This window comes from Drosophila tropicalis, unplaced genomic scaffold (genome assembly GCF_018151085.1).
Source record: "Drosophila tropicalis isolate 14030-0801.00 unplaced genomic scaffold, ASM1815108v1 contig_845, whole genome shotgun sequence".
Taxonomy (NCBI): domain Eukaryota; kingdom Metazoa; phylum Arthropoda; class Insecta; order Diptera; family Drosophilidae; genus Drosophila; species Drosophila tropicalis.
This window is the reverse complement of record NW_027173338.1, coordinates 7,733,812-7,751,830: the sequence shown is the minus strand read 5'-3', so window position 1 is coordinate 7,751,830 and position 18,019 is coordinate 7,733,812. Positions and strand designations below refer to the sequence as shown.

The 18,019-nt window shown below is 35.6% G+C and overlaps 1 protein-coding gene across 2 annotated transcripts; it reads right to left on the bottom strand.

The window, feature by feature from the left end:
* Positions 1-14,128: 14,128 nt before the first annotated feature.
* Positions 14,129-15,934, bottom strand: LOC137580807 (glycoprotein-N-acetylgalactosamine 3-beta-galactosyltransferase 1-like). Of its 2 annotated transcripts, none has more exons than XM_068294928.1 (4): positions 15,804-15,934; positions 15,547-15,737; positions 14,598-15,478; positions 14,129-14,531 (listed from the first exon to the last, which is right to left on the bottom strand). In XM_068294928.1, the coding sequence occupies exons 2-4, from the start codon at positions 15,587-15,589 to the stop codon at positions 14,295-14,297; spliced, it is 1,161 nt and encodes a 386-aa protein (XP_068151029.1). In that variant the 5' UTR covers positions 15,590-15,737; positions 15,804-15,934; the 3' UTR covers positions 14,129-14,294. The 2 variants fall into 2 exon arrangements, with proteins under 2 accessions (XP_068151029.1, XP_068151030.1); XM_068294929.1 differs by having other exon boundaries at positions 15,550-15,737.
* Between the last annotated feature and the right edge of the window lie 2,085 nt (positions 15,935-18,019).

Sequence of the window (18,019 nt, the reverse complement as noted above, 5' to 3'; positions counted from 1 at the left end):
GTATCGACCGCTGCGCCAAACGTCTCAGATGAAACTGAATGTTGCCTGAGATTTGCACACAGATGAAATACCCCCTGGAAAATATATGTGGCCAGGCAGTTAAAAAACTGCGGCAAAGAGCGCAACTGCTGGCAACAGAGAGCAAACGCTCTTACCCAAAAATTGCACTCTCTCTCACTCTCGCAGCTGTTCCGTATTTCGCTCTCTCTGTCTCGATGGAGAAGCACACACTGCGTATTCGTAATGACAAGGCAATACCAGCTGCGGTTGCACAGTGGCATGAGATGTGATGAAACTGATAGGCTCTGGGGGTGAAATGAAGCTTCATGGAGATATCCTGTTATCCTTGCTATTAGCAGATAGGAATTCTGCTATTTTTCATCATAAAGTACTTCTTGAGGTAAATATTTCAATCTCAACTTTTAATTTAAGGATATCCAAAATAATTTGGTATCAAAAGGTTGAAAATGGACTGCCTAAATTCAACAGGGATCCCAGCTCTTATGTTTATAATACTTCCCGAAATTATCCTAATAAATGAGTCATTAAAGTCAAATAATCTTAATACTTGGATGAGAATATCTTTATTTAACTAAAGTTCTTGAAAAAGTATCAATATTAACATTTTTCCAACTATCAAACTTTGTGTCAACTTATTGACGATTTATTCTTCCGGTTTCACTGTTCACTTCTATTTCTACAAGTGCCTACACACTGTGCTTGTTAGATAATTTCTCTCAGTGTATGTTGTTGATAATGTAAGAGAGCGTTAGTGAGAGTTGCTAGTCCATTTATAGAGAGGTTTTTGCTTCGGGCTTATAAAAGTTTTATTTTTTTTCGCAAAAAAAGAAAATAACTTTAGGAAAAAAGCACGCGGACAGCCATAGAGGTTTCCGAATTCCCTGTTAGCGGGACAGAGAAAGGCGGGGGAAAGGTGGGAGTAATGCTAAGTGGGTTTGTGTGTCCTGGTGTGTGTGAGTGTATGACTCGTATGTGAGCAAGTGTATATGGTTGTGTGTGTATTTATTTGTTTGTTTTGTTACATTTTTCTTCGGTTTTTCTTTTTTTCTTCTTGGTTTTTCTTTTCTTCTTATTTTGTTCCTGAAGTTGGCGGTGAGAGCAGGATTCGCTTGAACCGCCAAAGTAAAAGTCGGGATATTCAAAAATCTGACACTGCAAACTTGTTGAAGAAATATTTGTTCATGTATTTGTGTATGCCAGTGTGTCTGTGTGAGGGACAGAGGGACAAATAGAAAAATCTTTGTGGTGGCAAGCGAGGCTAGATTCAGGTGGCTCACTTATTTACATGTTGCAAAGGAGCAACATGTTGATTTTACACGTGTTTCGTGTTCAACTGAAGCACGTGTGTATTTGTAATTGCCTCTCTCTGTCTCTGTCTGTGTGTGTGTGTGTGCTAGAGTGTGAATGGGGTGTAATTTCTGCTGCCAACTGTAGGGGAAAATGCAATTAATTAACTCTGTGCTAATTGCAATTTGATTGCAAAAAAATAAAGAAGAATGAAAGAACACGAGCTTCAAGTGTGAGGGCCAACAAAATGTTAGCAAATTTCTAAATGAGTGGGGCACGAAAGATTTTCATCTGGGCGGAAATTGAATTGCTTACATCTGTGTGCCAGAACAGATTTTTGGCTCACAGATCCCATGATTACCCCATTCATAGCATTAGGGTTCATCATTATATTTTTTTCAAATATCAAAGAACAATTATGAAATGATTCACCTACAAACATCTTGTTGGACAAAATGATGATATTTCTTGAGTATGTAAGGTGAAACTGGTTTAAAAATTTATCGATCGGTAAGTGAAATCTTTGAGAATTGTTAAGGAGCATTCATTGTCGTCCATCTTGTAGTGACGAATCAGAGGATAATAAGCAATTCGCCAAAAAGTATGCTATAGTTTGTCACCGAGTTTCCTTGCTGCTTCCAAAAAAGTAGCAAAAATATATCTCATTAATTTACATCCTTAGCTTTTAGCTTTAATATCTATTTAAATGCTATCTTTCTTTCTCTAGATAGAGTGTGACATTCCATGTTAATCATGGGTTCACATAATTTGTGGTAGGTTTAATTGTCAATTACTATCTCTAATTAAAATCATTCCTAATTGGAATTTAATCGAAATCTACAAGGTAAATAGCCGCAATGTAAACTAATTCCAATGCCTTAAGGAATAAACTGAATTATCTACTTTTGCAATAGATTAATAAACAAATATCAAAGAAGTTAAATTCGGCTATGCCGAAGTTTATATACCCTTGCAGTCCTTGACAATAATAATTTCACATGTTCAAAATTTGTTTTCTGCAACTCAATTCATTAATATACAAACAAAATAATTTTACTCTTCATACTATGTACAATTTGTTCTTCTTCTTCCCTCATTCCCTAAGCAAAGCAACGCACGCATACACATACAGTTTATGTAGCGTTGCGTCTGTGTGTGTATGCATGTGCTCTGTTGATTTGATGATGACGTAGTACGCAGCAAGCAGAGCTGCCGGCAGCGATTGAACCGATTTATATAGACTGTAACTTGTGTTCTATTTATCCGATCAGGGTCAAATTTTGGGATCTGAGATTTTATATCAAATTCTATTATATTGGTAAATTTCATGGGGATACTCCAATTTTTGCAAAAATTTTTGTTCCAGAGTTATATGATATAGTAGTCCGATCCCAAAGATTTTCATACTTTATCTCACCCGGGTAAAAAAAAGCTCCCAAAAAAATTTCATCCCGATAGCTCTTAAGATGGCTGAGTAAAACGCGTACGCACCGACGGACAGACGGACAGACGGACATGGCTATATCGACTTAGCTTCTCATGCTGATCAAGAATATATATACTTTATGGGGTCGGAAACGTCTCCTTCTGTGCGTTACAAACATCTGACCAATTTTATAATACCCTCTGCAAGGGTATAAAAAGTTTTCTTAATTTAAGGAATACAGAAATCAACTTAAGCTGTGTGTTTTCTTTGCCAACATATTTTGCATAATTTTCAGCAGATTAGATCGGAAACATTCTGAGGTCAGATTAAACGGGAATTAATATGGTTGCGCAACTTGTTAGGGACTTGAAATTAAACAGAAGAAGAGGGACCCACAGACTCTAAACTTTAGCTGAGTTCATAACCTGTGTTAATCTATATGTAATTACGCTTAAATATGTATAAAGAGGAGAAAAACGAGTGAATAGAAAATTCTTTTGATAGAAGACCAATATTTGAGTGTGATTAAGCAAAACATGCGTGTTACTGGCACACATTGTGTCCTCCCATCCGTAATTGACCCACCACATGCCATCAGTTTTATGCTCTTCTATTGCGTTCTTCGTGCTTTTTCTTTTGCTGTGGACCGGCATTTCCGCAAAAACGGGTACGCGTCCGCCAATGCGTGCCCAAGTGGCCCAAGACAGGATTTCTTCAACCGGGGCCACGTGTAATCCTTTTGCCATCTGCCAACACCCGGCAACCTACCCACCAGACGACTATCTCCCTTCGACTTGTCCCGCATCAGAAGTAATACTTTTCATCTGTTTTCTTTCTTCACCTATTTCGTACATCTTTTTGCTTGTTCTCTCTTGGTTTTGCCTTTTATATTTGGTATTTTTCTTTTAGTTTATTCATTGTGTGTGTGTGTGTGTGTGTGTGTGTGTGTGTGTGTGTGTGTGTGTGTGTGTGGAAGCTTTTGGGGGTTTTTGGGGGTTTAGTGTTTTGTTTGCTTTGATTACTTTAAGTTTTGGTTTTCAAATGATTGGCAGTTGGGAAAGTTGCCAGCCACCATGAGGCATTGATAGGTCTTTGAACTAAATGATAGCCTCTGGGATTGCAGAGAATCCATATTGGTTTAGTCCAGAGGCTTTGAAGGGGATTTTTCTTTGCCCTTTTTTTTCTTTTCCAATGAGAAAAGGTATCCACATCTATATATGCAACAGAGGCTAATCCCAGGCTAAGTAACGACTCAAGTTGTTGCTGCTCAGAGGCAGTATGTATCATAAATTCAATTATTTTAGTGTATTATAAACAAAATATGAATTCGGATGCGTTTATAAAATATTCTTTCCCTCCCATAAGTGGGAAGAAGTTAAATTTCTACATTTCCTATATTTCACAACTTCATCTTTTGCCCATTTAATCAAATATGTGTGTATATCGAGTGATTATAGTTTCCAAATCCCCCCACATATGTATACATATATTTTGTGCATTTGATTTTCTACCAATTATAAATTTAATTAATAATGGAGATAATTTGTCTCATTTTCCTCATAAGCTTAATAAGTGTAAAATTATTTATCACAAATTTATGCTGACCACACTCAAACTGGGTTGTCGGAAAATGCATTTCCCATATGCAGCAGCTCAGCCATATGGCAATTGTGCAAAAAGCCATTGATAAAAGGCTTCTCATATGAACCCATCCGCTTAACCCTAAGCCAAACAACTGTGGCCTACACATACATACAACAGATGTTTGTTTCCATGATAGTATGTATATGTTTCACACATACATATGTATGTATGTGTGTGTTCAATGGGAAAATTCATAAATAATAAAGACATTTCGAATTTCATCCCAAATGGACATGCAACTTTGAGATTATCATAGTCAAATCATTTATACAAAAGAAATAGATTCACCTAACATTATGTCTTTAAGGAAATAATAGACCAACACACTAATAAGTGATTAGGTTTGTTCACATACATCACCAGGACTAACATTGAATAAGTACTTAATTAAAAGCAGATTCAACAAATTCATTTGGGTAATAAAATGTCAGCTGATAGATCTCAATCGTAATCAGACTCTCGCCTCAATAAAATCCCAAACTAAGCATCCTGCATTAAATTTAAAAAAAACAACTAATTGGAAATGAAAATATGTGATTTATCGTTTTGTCTTTCGTTTTGATATAAAAAGACAATCAATTCTTAAAATTTATTTGTTTTTGAAATGTTTAAAATATAATTTTATGAATTTATCTAAATCTTTTTCTTCTATTCATAAGCTTAAGTATATTACTCATACGACATGTTGCTTCAAAACGAAATGGAAATGGCTACAAACTATGTAGAAAATGACATATTAAAATATATAATATAAGTGTTATATTGAACAAAACATCTTTAATAGGCTTACACATTTTACAAATTCTATTTTTTAGATCCCATGTCGAATACAATCGGTATTCGTTTGAATTGCTCCATAATTTGTTTCATACCTTTTTTAAAAATTACGAAAACTTTGAGAAATTCAACCCGCTATAGTAACAACATTAGATGACTTTGTTGACTTTAATAATCATTCGTGACTTGAATAAAAAGTCGAAGTGTTAATAAAGGTCTAAATCCTTTGCAAAGTTTATTCTATGGTTCCAAGTTGTTAATATCAAGGACATTTCGAGCACAAATAAAAGTGCAGAGAATTCAGTTTGCATGTAAATACTTCAAACTAAAACACAAGACATCCTACATGAATTTTAGTTTAGGAATTTTGATCAGCATTTTTGGTAAACAGTTTTTTATAGATTTTTTCATTATCTCTCTCATTTTTTTTTTCATAGTCTATGCACTGACATTTTAATGGCCAGTTGAGAGAGTTTATTGCCTTTTTTTTAATCGATTTTTAAGAGTTTTCGGTAGTTTGCTAACGACAAGAGTATATAAAATTCCTTGTGCCAAGTTTGCCTTGTTTTTTTATTGCATCGTTTTTATGGAGAGCAAGAATTGCAGTACAATTTGCGAACAATTAACATTTGATGGCATTTTTATGGCAGCATTCATGTGAGGCCACTAACTTGCCTAATCAAGAGTTAAACTTTTATTCTCACCCCATCAGCCCACATGCCTCGCCCGACGCCCACCCGCCCATATGAGCAGAGCTCAGCTAAGTTGGTACAATAATTTTTGGATGGTCGGCCAATTAGCTGCCAACTGAATAGACTTAATATATGCGCATATAATCAGCAGAGACTGTAACGACTATTCGAAGTTTATGCCATTTTTAGCGAGGAGAATAATTAGTGCACAACATTTGCGATTACAATCGCTTAAATGACTAAAAATAATGCTGAAAGCTTCCGCTTTTAATTGCTCACAAGGACATTCCAATTTCTTACCGGACACATGGTCTAGAAAATATGAATTTCCGTATATCTACATGTATGAAATATAAATACAATTTGCTAAATGCTAAGTGAATCGCCCAACCATTTCGAAATTTTCAGCTCGACCGGACAATTTCAATTGCAAATTAACTTTCAATGCCACAAAACATGTTCAATGTGTGACAAGGAGGACGAGCTTTATCACCCTCCACTCCACTCCACTCCTTCTGCTCATCAGGATGGCAAGGCTATCCCCAGTGTGAGTAAAACCTAGATATTTAGTATGTTCTTATATATAGAATGTGGCAACCACAAAAATAAACGCAACTGCTAATGCAGCTGCCGTCTGAGCAAATGCAATGTTCGTTTTGTGTTGGCTTGTGGGTTGCCATGGTTATACCCCCCGAAAAGAGAAGAGAAATCCTTCCTCTCCCCCATTTTGGTAGCCACATTCCAAAAGCACAACCACATCCTGGCCCTGCTCAAGTTATTTCTAATTAAAGCGTAATTGTCTACTATGACGCTCATATGGTGGCAGCGGTTGACAGACAGTGCAATTCAGTTAAATAGAAACCAGTCAAATGGCTAATCAAACTCAAATGCTCACTAACACTAAATATTTATTCTTAAATTGATTTGGCAAACAATTCAGAACAGAAATTAATCTTAATGCCTAAAACATATTCTGACAATGTTTAGTTCTGGCAATGCTAAGATAGGTAAAAGAGTTTAAACAGAGTTTAAAATTGTGTAATATGTCGGAAGATTTGAAGACTGTTATAGATTTATTATCATTTACAGATTGAGCTTTCTTTATTATCACTCTCCATGATATGGCTGAAACTCTACTTCTCATAAATTATATCTGTTGCAATTAACTGCCAGGGACTAACTCGGAATGTTATGCATAACCTCTGGCAAACATTGCGGCCAGCTTGCCTTAAATTTATACCCGTATTAAGGCCTTATTTATGTACGTAAGTTCATGTGCGTGTTGGCGTGTGTTTGTCTGTCTGCTAATGGTATTATTGCAGGCTGGCTGCAACAATAGTTTGAGGGTAACAATCTAGGCCAAAGCTGAAGCTAGGAGACTACGATTCATAAACCAATGCAGCATATTTACATAGTCAGACAAGAGAATGGTAGAAAATCAAGAAGCTAACAAACGTGGTCAAGTCACGTTTATCGGCCACAAGATGGCACACACTCACAAACAGAGTCAACCGAAAAGGAGGAAAGGAAAGGAGATAGACAAATCATAAAAATTAAATTTAAGCTCAAATTGAATGATACCCAAAGGCATTGACACTCACCCCAAGAGAATGTGTGTGTGTGTGTGAATTATTGATTCAAAAGACATTTTAAAGTTTTTGTTTTGTTTTGTTTTTTTTTTTCCTTTTCAGCCTTGTAGTATGTGGGTGTAAAAAGGAAATGCAATTTCTGATGACATGTTTGGACACGGAGAAGAACAACAGTTTATTGGAGTGTTCTATTTTTTCTTTTCATTTTTTCTGTTGAAGCATGGAAACATGTGTCCTAACTTTGTGATGCGTGCCCGAACCAGAAACATGGAATCTTTTGTGGGAGTTGGGCATAAACTACAAGTAGCAATAAAGAAAAGGACACGTAAACATTTTGCACGCACAAAATGGCAACAAAAGATATACAAGTATTTGCCATAGAATGGGGAGCCTACCATCACACACACACACACTCAAACAAGGACTGTGATGGGAGATGGATAAGGAATCGCCAGTAGAACAAAAAAATAAACTAAGCTGTGGAAAAACAAGACGAAAATTGGATAAAAATACTCTTTTAGTAGAGAGTGATATATGTGTGCAAAAGGTTTTAATTACATATTTCAAATGTTTTTTTTTTCAGCTCTGATATACAGAATATTCAAGGTAAGCACGTAGCTGAGCTTGTTTTCTGATTTATTTAGCATAGACAGTTTGTTTCTTTAATTTAGCATAGCCTACTTTTGTGGGCGTTTGCAAAATTAAATGGTCTTCATGAAGAGACCTGCCACATGGTTCTTTCCATTGCACTTTTGCAATATTTTGGCCTGTCAAAGTTTTACAATTCGTTCAACTTGTATGCCTTATTCCTTCAGATACACGTACACACACACACACACATAGATTCTTTATCTTGATACAAGTTTTAATTATATTTTCGACTACATGACGTCGTATTCTACTCAATTCAACTTATTTATGACTTTGTATTTTTGGCATTTCTTTTTTTTTCATTTCTAGTCAGCAAATTTAATTAAAGTTCATTTTACGGCCATTTATCAACTAGGAAAGTTACTTATGTATGTGTTTCTCTGCGATACATACATACATACAATATATGTGCATATGTATAAGGGTTTCTATATGTTTACGCAATTATGGTTAGACATTTAAATAATATTCTTTTGGCCAGACAAATTGCATTGGATTTCGCTGAGCTAAAGCGTGGCGAGCGATGGCAGTTCGAAACGTTTTTAAAAGACTACAAATAAAATGAATGGGGAAAAAACTAAAACTCAAATGAAAAACTTTTTTGAAGTATTTTGTTTTCTGAATATCTTCTAATGAAAATTTTCAAAGGATTTTAACTTCTTGACCTTAAATGTTGCCTAATGAAGAAACTCCCCAAATAGATGAGAAAATATATTTCCTGTCCTTACAATGTTAAATCCTTAAAATCATAAAATATTAATTAAATAATCATAATTTTCAATAATCTCTGGGCACAAAGAATGATTTGATTTGAGTTATCAAACTCAAACAAAACTCTGTTCATTCCCATTCATTGCGGAATTGTGGCAGCAATTTGAGATGTCATTTTGAAGGCTTTGTGTGATTGCTTTTGTTAAATATTTCTCAATAAAACCAATTAGCCAATAATTTTTGTTTAAAAAGTTAAGGAGTCAACCTCGTGGCCCAGTGGCCCAGTCAAACATCAAGCCAACGTCGTTTGCCATGTGGCCCTGTTTCTTTAGCACTGGTTTTTGGGTCTGTGGCGAAAACGAGAAAAACTTCTAACGAGTTTCATTTTCGGGGTATTTCTCTTATTTATTTTGTTGGGTTTTCCTTTTTCTCTTCCTCTCTCTTTCGGCTTACTGTTGGCCGGTGGCGGGAGGCGGAACACCCTGTCAAGTCAGTTGCCGACATAGGAAATTTTTTTGTGATTTATATCACAATTTACTCACATTCGTTGCGTCTCTTTGCCGCTGGTTTTGCTGCTGTTATTGAATTACTTGCGGGACGAAGAAAACTTACCTTTTCTGTCGATGATAAATCAACGTGCTAACGAATTTCTACAGTTTTGCTTTGGTTTTTGGCCTTTGTCTCCTTTTTTTTTTTTTTGTTTTTTCTTGTGGCCAACAAAACAACAATTCTTGCTTAACAATACTATAATACAATACTATAAGCCTTTTGTATTCTTAGTTCTGTTTTTTTTTTGGTCCTCTTTTTTCTTTTCGTTTTTGTTCTCATATTCCTATCGGGGGTGCTCCCAAGAGAGCCTCATAAATTGCCAGCTTGCTTTTGTTTTTCAAAAGATTTTTGCTTGAGTTATTTTTAATTTCATGCCTTGCAATTTCTCAGTGTCAGTTGCAAAGAAGGGCCCAAACAATGATAGAGTGAGAAAAGCGGCGAGTTGAAGATGAAGGCTCATTAGCCTCAAGTTATGCTACAGATAATCATTTCGAATTGTGTTTAATTAAATTACTGCCACTCCACTAATTAAGGGTATTCTCACAATTCAAAGCTCTCTTTCTCTTGCATCAATCATATAAATTTGCAACAGAATTTTAAATTTCAATGTTTGTTTGTTTGTTTGTTGATAACTTTTTGGCTTCACGTATGTGTGTGTGTCACATTCAAGAAGATTTATGACCAAGGCTCTTGCCTGGGCACACATGTGAGAGAGCAAACAAACAAAGAAAAGAAATGAATATACACAAAAAAAAAGAAACACACACACGCACACACATAAACGCGGCAAACAAATGTAGTTTTGAGTCGCATTTGGCTTAGCATTTGACTGATTGTTTAAATAAATGAGAGAGCTGCAAGAGATGAACAAATAAAAAAGTCTATCGATTTTTATGACTGTGCTGCCCTTCTGTCCGTCTCTTGCCCCATCTCAACACTTATTTGCCAACCGCAACAGTTTGACAAGCCTTTGATTGATGGCCAAGAAACATCATTTAATGTACTAAAAAGGAGAGCAGTTAAGCTTAAGTTTTTATTGGCCCGCATATTCTTTGATGAAGCCAAAATAGCTCAAATTGTTAGCAATTATCTATCGCTCGAGAGGTGATTTTCAAAATTCCTCGAAAATAAAAGCCAAAAGTGAAGGAAAGTCATTTTAACCCCTTGTTAAGACGAATTCATCGAAGACAGACTTAATCCGTTGCTTTCAATGCAATAACTTTATAGATTTTGACTAAAAATATAGAAATGAATACAGAAATTGATCATATTCAAGTGATTCATAGGCATTTGTTTTAGAAAAGTTCTCCAGGAAGAGAATACGTGGGTTTCATCATTCAAACATACATATACGTTTCATTTAACTAACAATTTGTTAATTTTGTTTCATTCGACTTAAAGCCACAATATAGACTCAGTTTTAGAAACTATTCCATCAACTTTAAAACCTCACCATGTACTTAATATGAACTACTTGAAAAATGTTCCACCCCGTTCTTTTTGCTCTCATCCTGCTGTCAACGCTTTGATTGAATGACCAAACAAAATGGTCATTGCTCATTCTTTGCTTCGATGCAGCATTATAAATTTCTGTATAATAAAAATACTTTAGTCCTTTATCTGATCAATGGATAAACATTAACATTTAAGTGTGGTCAGGTCAAATGTGTGGGAAACTACTACTCACATAAATTGTATACAATACGAGTGTATGCTCGAGAAGGCCATTTCCTCTAATCGATAAACATAAACATTTGGCTTTAAACTCAATGGCTTTATGCTCTGGCACTTTTATATGAGACAGCAACAGACGAATCATCGCTCCAGTGGGCCATTGAGTTAGCCTTAATGTGGCATGACAGAAAGCACAACTAATTTTCTTCTTCATCTGGCCCACTTTGATTGTATTGGAGTGCATTTCATTTCACTTGTACATGACAGGAAAGGATGACGCATCGGGAACATGTCCAGCTCGATGTCCATCTATACACACACACACACACAGAGCCGATATCAAATGGAAAAAGAATCTGCCTCAATGGGCAGCTAAATTAGATCCCATAGATATGTATCTGCATATTTCATGGGTCCTTAATAAGCATCAAATGAGTCCTATCAACGCACAGCCAAGTTGCCAGCCGTCACAGTTTCTATCTTCCTTTTTGCTTGGCCGCAAAAGGAACTTTCTTTTCGATTTGATTTTGTCATTAAAAAGTTTTCAGCGAAATAATAAAGTTTGTCAGCATGCAATGCAATAGCCAAAAATCATGGAATGGCGGAGGTCTCTGCTCCTCTTTGCTCGGACAAGGAAAATGAAAGAAATCTGAAACACACAGAATTGTCTTTATAAATAAAAGCGACGAATATCAAATTCCCTTAATCAGCGTTTCAACTTTTTAACTGACTCTTGTCGAAAAGCAATAAAAAATGGTTTACTTAAATGTTTTATTTACTCTTTTGAGCGCTACTTTATGGCCTATTTGTTAATTACCTTGGATCTGTTTAGTCTAGGCATGAAATTGTTAAATAATAACTAAGCCATTTAATTGATTCAATATACCTGATATTAAGGGTATTAAACATACCCGGAAAATGGCCAATGAAACTTGATTTTTTCCTCGCTCTCCTGAAGCCAGATGCCTAAAAGGCCTTCGGGGTATGACAGGAGGAAAGGACATGATGGCTTGCGGAACAAACTATAGACAGCTGTGTTCGAGGCAAAATTTAATACAAAAAAAAAAAGAAGAAAAAAGAATTATTTACAGCAGTTGCAATTATTTAATGTCCAAGTTAATGTGCAGCTTTCCAAATGAACAGATGGCTTTAAGCTGTTTTTTTCTACAATGGAGAAAACCAAAAAGCATTTTATTAAGATTAACATTTCTACTTATTATATGTATATGTCTAACACAAGATTATTTAGTTGTCGAGTATACATAGCTTGTCGTGTATTTCTTAAAGTTTCCAGTAGACATCTGAATTTCTATGCAGTGCTCCTTTCAAAACAATTTATAGAAGCTATATTTGAAGAGAAACACTAAAAACAGACTAAACATTAATAGTCAAATAAATTTCAACTATATTTGAATGAATATATTATGGAGGTAAAACTAGTTCGCCACTCTTTGGGCCTGAATGAGGAATCTAAGATTCAGGAATTTAATACCAACTCGCCTTGGCTTTAACCATCAAGGAAGGTAGTTTGTATGGCTACCGACTTGCTTACCGTTCACTGTTTTATACTGTCATATCTATTGACCTCTTTCTGTTGATAATTTAATTACATGCAACTCGAGTCGATGTATAATTCAATCAGTAGATGGCAAAAGGGAGCCACTCATAACTGTCTGCGTGTGCCGCATGTACAACATGACGTATGCGCATTGTGCCGTAATTTCATTTCAACCATGCTGTGCCTGTGCCAATACCACTACCGTCCGTTCAGTTCAGTTCATCATCATCATCAGCAGTAGCCGCAGCAGCAGCAGCAACAGGGCCAACAACATGACAGTAAATGGTAGACTGGTAGGTAGGAGGCAGCTACAACTACTACGTTATGAATTACATTTCAATATGCTTCAACGTGTTCATCATTTATTAAACCGTCTCAGAGCAACAGAAGAGCAGCAACAGTAACAGCATCAGCAGTCGCATTTGGCAATGGCAGTGACAGTAGTATATAGTAGCAGGAGCAGGAGCAGTAGCAGTACCAGCCGTTGCCGAAATGCCAATAAAATGAAATGTTGGAGGTCCTTTGGTCCTGTTGGCGGAATGCTTGCAGAAGCTCACAGGAAGTTGGAATGCTGTTGAGAGCGTTGCAGAGCGCCGTTTGCAATTTCCGTTTGTCACATTTGTCTAACTAAATGGAAATTTATGCAGCTCACTTGGTTTGCCTTTTGCTACTTTTACTTCTTTCTTTCTTTCCCCATCACCCTTCACACTGTTTACCTTCTCGTTCTCTGCCGGTTAGTTAATGCTTTATTCACGCTCGACTGACTAATGAAAGAGTCATTACACTCATTCATTCATTTATTCATTCATTTGGTAGGTTGATTCATTCATAGCCAAACAAGAGCGCGCGTCCTTTTCTTGTCGTTAATTAATTGATTTTCATTGGAAGTAAAGGAAGCCCAAGCAAGGCATTAATCATACGCCTAGACAAAAAAAAAAAAAAAAAAACAACAAAATAGACTGAAAAAAGTTAAATTAATATGATGAAAATGCAAAGTAAACAGTTTTCCCTTGTACTTTTTGTTGTATTCTTTTGAAACTTTTCCACCAAAAGGTGGCATATTCTGTGAAAAACGTTATTCATTAACGCTTCAGTTGCAGCAAGGAGAAAAGTTGCAAGTCTGGCAAATTGCATTTACCTGAATCAGGAAAGGTAACTAAGTGACGAAGATGAATATATTAAATATCAGCAGACTTGGCATGTATATAAAAATTGAAATTTAATTAAAATTAACCTTCATTACACACAGGAAATACCTTTTGATTCCTTGGGATTTCAAACAAAAATCTAATCACCATGGAAGGAAAGTCCAGACGGGTTTGAGTTTTTGTTCATAGTCAGTCAAATCAGTTTAACAAATGCAAATACTTCACATTTATAATTTATTCGTACATATGAGACAATTGTATAACTAACTAACTAACTAAATAGAAACGTATTGGCAGAAATTATGTTCTTGTATTAACCTAAACATGTGCATTTCAGTTGATGAGTTTCTTAATTAGTACAAACTAACGTAACAGTAAGCACGTATTACTAGTTTTGGGTGTTCTTTGTACAAACGAGAATGTAATTGATCTAACTTCTATATCGAAATGGCAAATACATTGTATCTATGTACGATTATGTGTAACAAAAGCTAAGGTGATCGATTAAATAATTATGTACATGAAGACTTATATACATGAAGAGTCCTGGCCTATCTAAATTAACGATCATGGTGTTTTCTTGTCCGTAGAAACTTTCGAGGAAGCCTCGTCGGTAGATTGCTCTGTGAGAGAAACTTTCGGCGTCGGCATAAGTTGACCCACAGCTAACTTATTCGGCAATGGATCCGGCGCTTTTATAATACCATAGGGCCACAAATGATAGATGTGATAGTCCAGGACATACATTTGATTGGGGGAAACATAGTGAAAAGATATGGCATTATCCGAACAGCAGCCCAAGCCCTGAAGAGAAAAATACAAATCAAGTTTAATAGAAAGAGGAAAACACATTTTTCTTAGGCAATTTACCTCATCCGTCTTATGGAAGATATATTGCTCATACCATAACTGTTTGTTTATAAGCGATGGTATCAAATGATCTATTGGCAGAAAGGGAAAGAATCTTCCTCGTCCACTGCTATCACGTGAGTCTCCTGCTAATACTTTTACATTTTCCAAACACTTCCCGATTTCGATATCTTCAGCTCCTGTGTTGTTCTGTTTGCAGAGTTTTGGATTGGGTATGGCCTCGGTAACAAAACGTTTGACTGCCTCTTTGCTGAGAACATAACCAGCTCCTCCACTCATGAAGCCCTGTTTTACATAAGGCTTGAATTTGCAACCAAAGTAAACTGGAGTCTCTGGATTATAGGGATAGAGCATATATCGCATATTCTCCACTATCGTATAGGTGTCTTCATCAGCCTTAAGGAACCAATCGGCTTCATTAATATGATTGGCATAGATATATTTGTACGCTTCTTTGGTTTTGCCCCACAAATTGTTGCGTCCTTCGCCAATCGGCAGAGCCACTGCATCCAATTCATCATCTTTGGCTGAACTCATAAAGATGAGCTTATTACAACGCTTGCCCCATGTCCGTTTCACATGTCGTGCTTTCTTCTGATGATTGGCTGGGTTGGTCATTATCCAGCACAAAATTTTCACTTCACTATACAGTTTCTCAGCGATGGTTGAGTTCTCATAGACATTTCCATGGGTACCTACGTCGTGTTCGGGTCCGAAGAGTTCCTGCATATGGGCATCATTAACATCGCCAAACCGATGTCCTTCATAGGGCTCAAAATCAGCACGTTCCAGCCTGGAAGAATAGACGAACAGTTCAGCCAGGCAAAAGCCAACAACCAGTCCCACAGTAAGGGCCACAAGCGATCGTTTATTGGAACGTCCTAAAAAAAACGATAGATATAATGGATTAAATTCTGTCTTGGAACTTGTTATCTATGTATTAATTCACCACCATTCAAAATTGATCGTCCCAGGAGGCTATTGGCAGTCATTTGGCTTATGTGCTTCTCGCGACGATTTGTGTCTAAGAGAAAATCAACTTCTAGGAACCAGTTGTTGTATATCTTCTACTCTGCTGCCTCTTGCACCTTTGGTTGGATTACAATGACAGGGATGGGGTCTCTACAAGCTGAACATCTTCTATGGGAATGAACAACAATTAAAATAAACATATACTATTATTAAATTTTTGTATATATCACGCACAAATAAGAAGCGTTTTCAAGTCCACATTTGGCTTTGACTGGCTATACATAACTAGATGTCAGCAAGTTCTGTGTCTCTCTTTCTCTCTCTCTTATCTCGATTAAGACTTATGCCAATTATGCGCAGAAGTCTATATATATTTGTATATATGTAATACAAATATTTAGTATATTCAAATTGACAGTTAATGCTAAACATAAACAATCCAACTAAAAATCAAACAAAGTTTAAAGAAAATTACAATAATGTAAAAAAATTTTTATGAAAATGGAGTAATTTGTCGGCTAATTAAAACGTGTTTTTAGGTCAGATTCTAGGGCATGTCCGTCTGTCCATCGGTGCAAATCAACTTCACGATTGATATTTAAGCTACTTAAGAACCTGAACAAACTCTGGCTATTAGATCTGAATCATTTCAGTTAATTATTGCATATATATACATATAGTAACATCTTTTTATAGAGAATTCGAAATTCTTATTGTGGTAATTTTGTGGCTTATTGTTGTTTTTTTAAAGCCTTTTCCAAACTTTTTTAATTGCTGCACGGAAAATTAATTAGCAGCACGCCAACAAAAACAGCAGCAACAACAACGACAACAGCAATGAGAAAACACTGTGAAAAGTTACTTATCTATGGCAATAATTAAAATAATCCAATAGATTAAACAAAATTAATTAGTTGAAAATGCTAATAACTTGATGTTGCAATTGGTGAAATGCAATTTATGCTTCACTTCAAATTCAGATGCAATTCACAAGTACCAAATCGACCATTTGGCCATTTCGTCCTTTATGCAAATACTGCGCTTATCCTTGAAAGCGCATAAATAAATACATAGTTGCGGCTGTTGTTATTGTTGTTGTTGTTGCTAAACGGATTTTGCATAATGCCTAGATGTCCATTGATTTATGTGTGGTCAAATATTATTACGTACATATTTGATGCAATATATTTTATATATTCTAAGTATATAAGCACAATTGTCCTATATACAATTCAAATACACGCATACATATTTATATACATATATATGTGTGTATGTATATGCAATGAAAGGGCACGGCCAAAAATGGCTTACGCATCTGGTCCATTCAAAATCCCGAGGCGCTGCTGCCAACGCGGCTTAACATGAATCAATTAAAGTGGCTTTCGACTCAACTCGCTTCCAGCTGAAAGCTGGGTTTTGGTTTGCAAGGGAGGCCATCTTGACATTGGCAGCTTAGTGGTTGACATTTTGACAGTTTTATTGTTTGGACCATTTATAGCTGCTCAGTGCTGTGTTTTTGTTATTCTCCCAGTGGGCAGTTTATATTGTCATAGATAATAATGCATCAAACCGAATTTAATTAGCAATTAAAATAGGATGCATGAAAAAACATGGAAAATCAACTTAATTCCATTATTTTTATAAATTTAGGGATAAATTATGAGACAATACAAACATTATAATTGGCTAAATGATTCAAATGGAATGAAATTTCTATACAGCAACTCGTCAATAGGGGAAAAAACTAGTAAAGATTGGATTTTTATCTATTTATCTTTTCATTGGGTTTCTAACTCCATAAAATGACTCCCTTTCTGACGGTGAAACTGGGAGAATAAATTTAACTGCTTTGACTGCATTTCATTGTTTGAACTGCTTGGTCTGTATTTTAATACTTCAACTGCTTCGTCTGTTCCACTGCTTTAAGCAGCAGTGTAACGCATACGGTGAAACTGCGAGAATAAATTGAACTGCTTTGACTGCATTTCATTGTTTGAACTGCTTGGTTTGTATTTCAGTGCTTAAACTGCTTTGTCTGCACCACTACATTGGACTACTTGATAGCTTTTAGCTATAAGCTTGAAATACTTGCAACAATAACGAATAACGAATTTTTCCAAGTCATTTGAATTTACATTTGAATAACTTTACAATTCCCCCAATTAATTTCGCAAATAATCCTTGTCTTAGATCAAGAAAACGGCTTAAAATATATTTTATATAATCTACACACCTTGAATATCATCTTAACATTAAATCAACTTAAAACTAATTAGAAGAAGCTATCAATTAATAGAAAAAGAATTTGTATCTCAAATCTGTAATCAAAAATTGCATGATATATAACTTGATTGATTTAAAACTAGATTTTTAGAAAATAAACAGTGTGAATACCAAAAATAACTCCCAATAATTTGTATCTTTAGAAAAAAACGTCATTAATAATA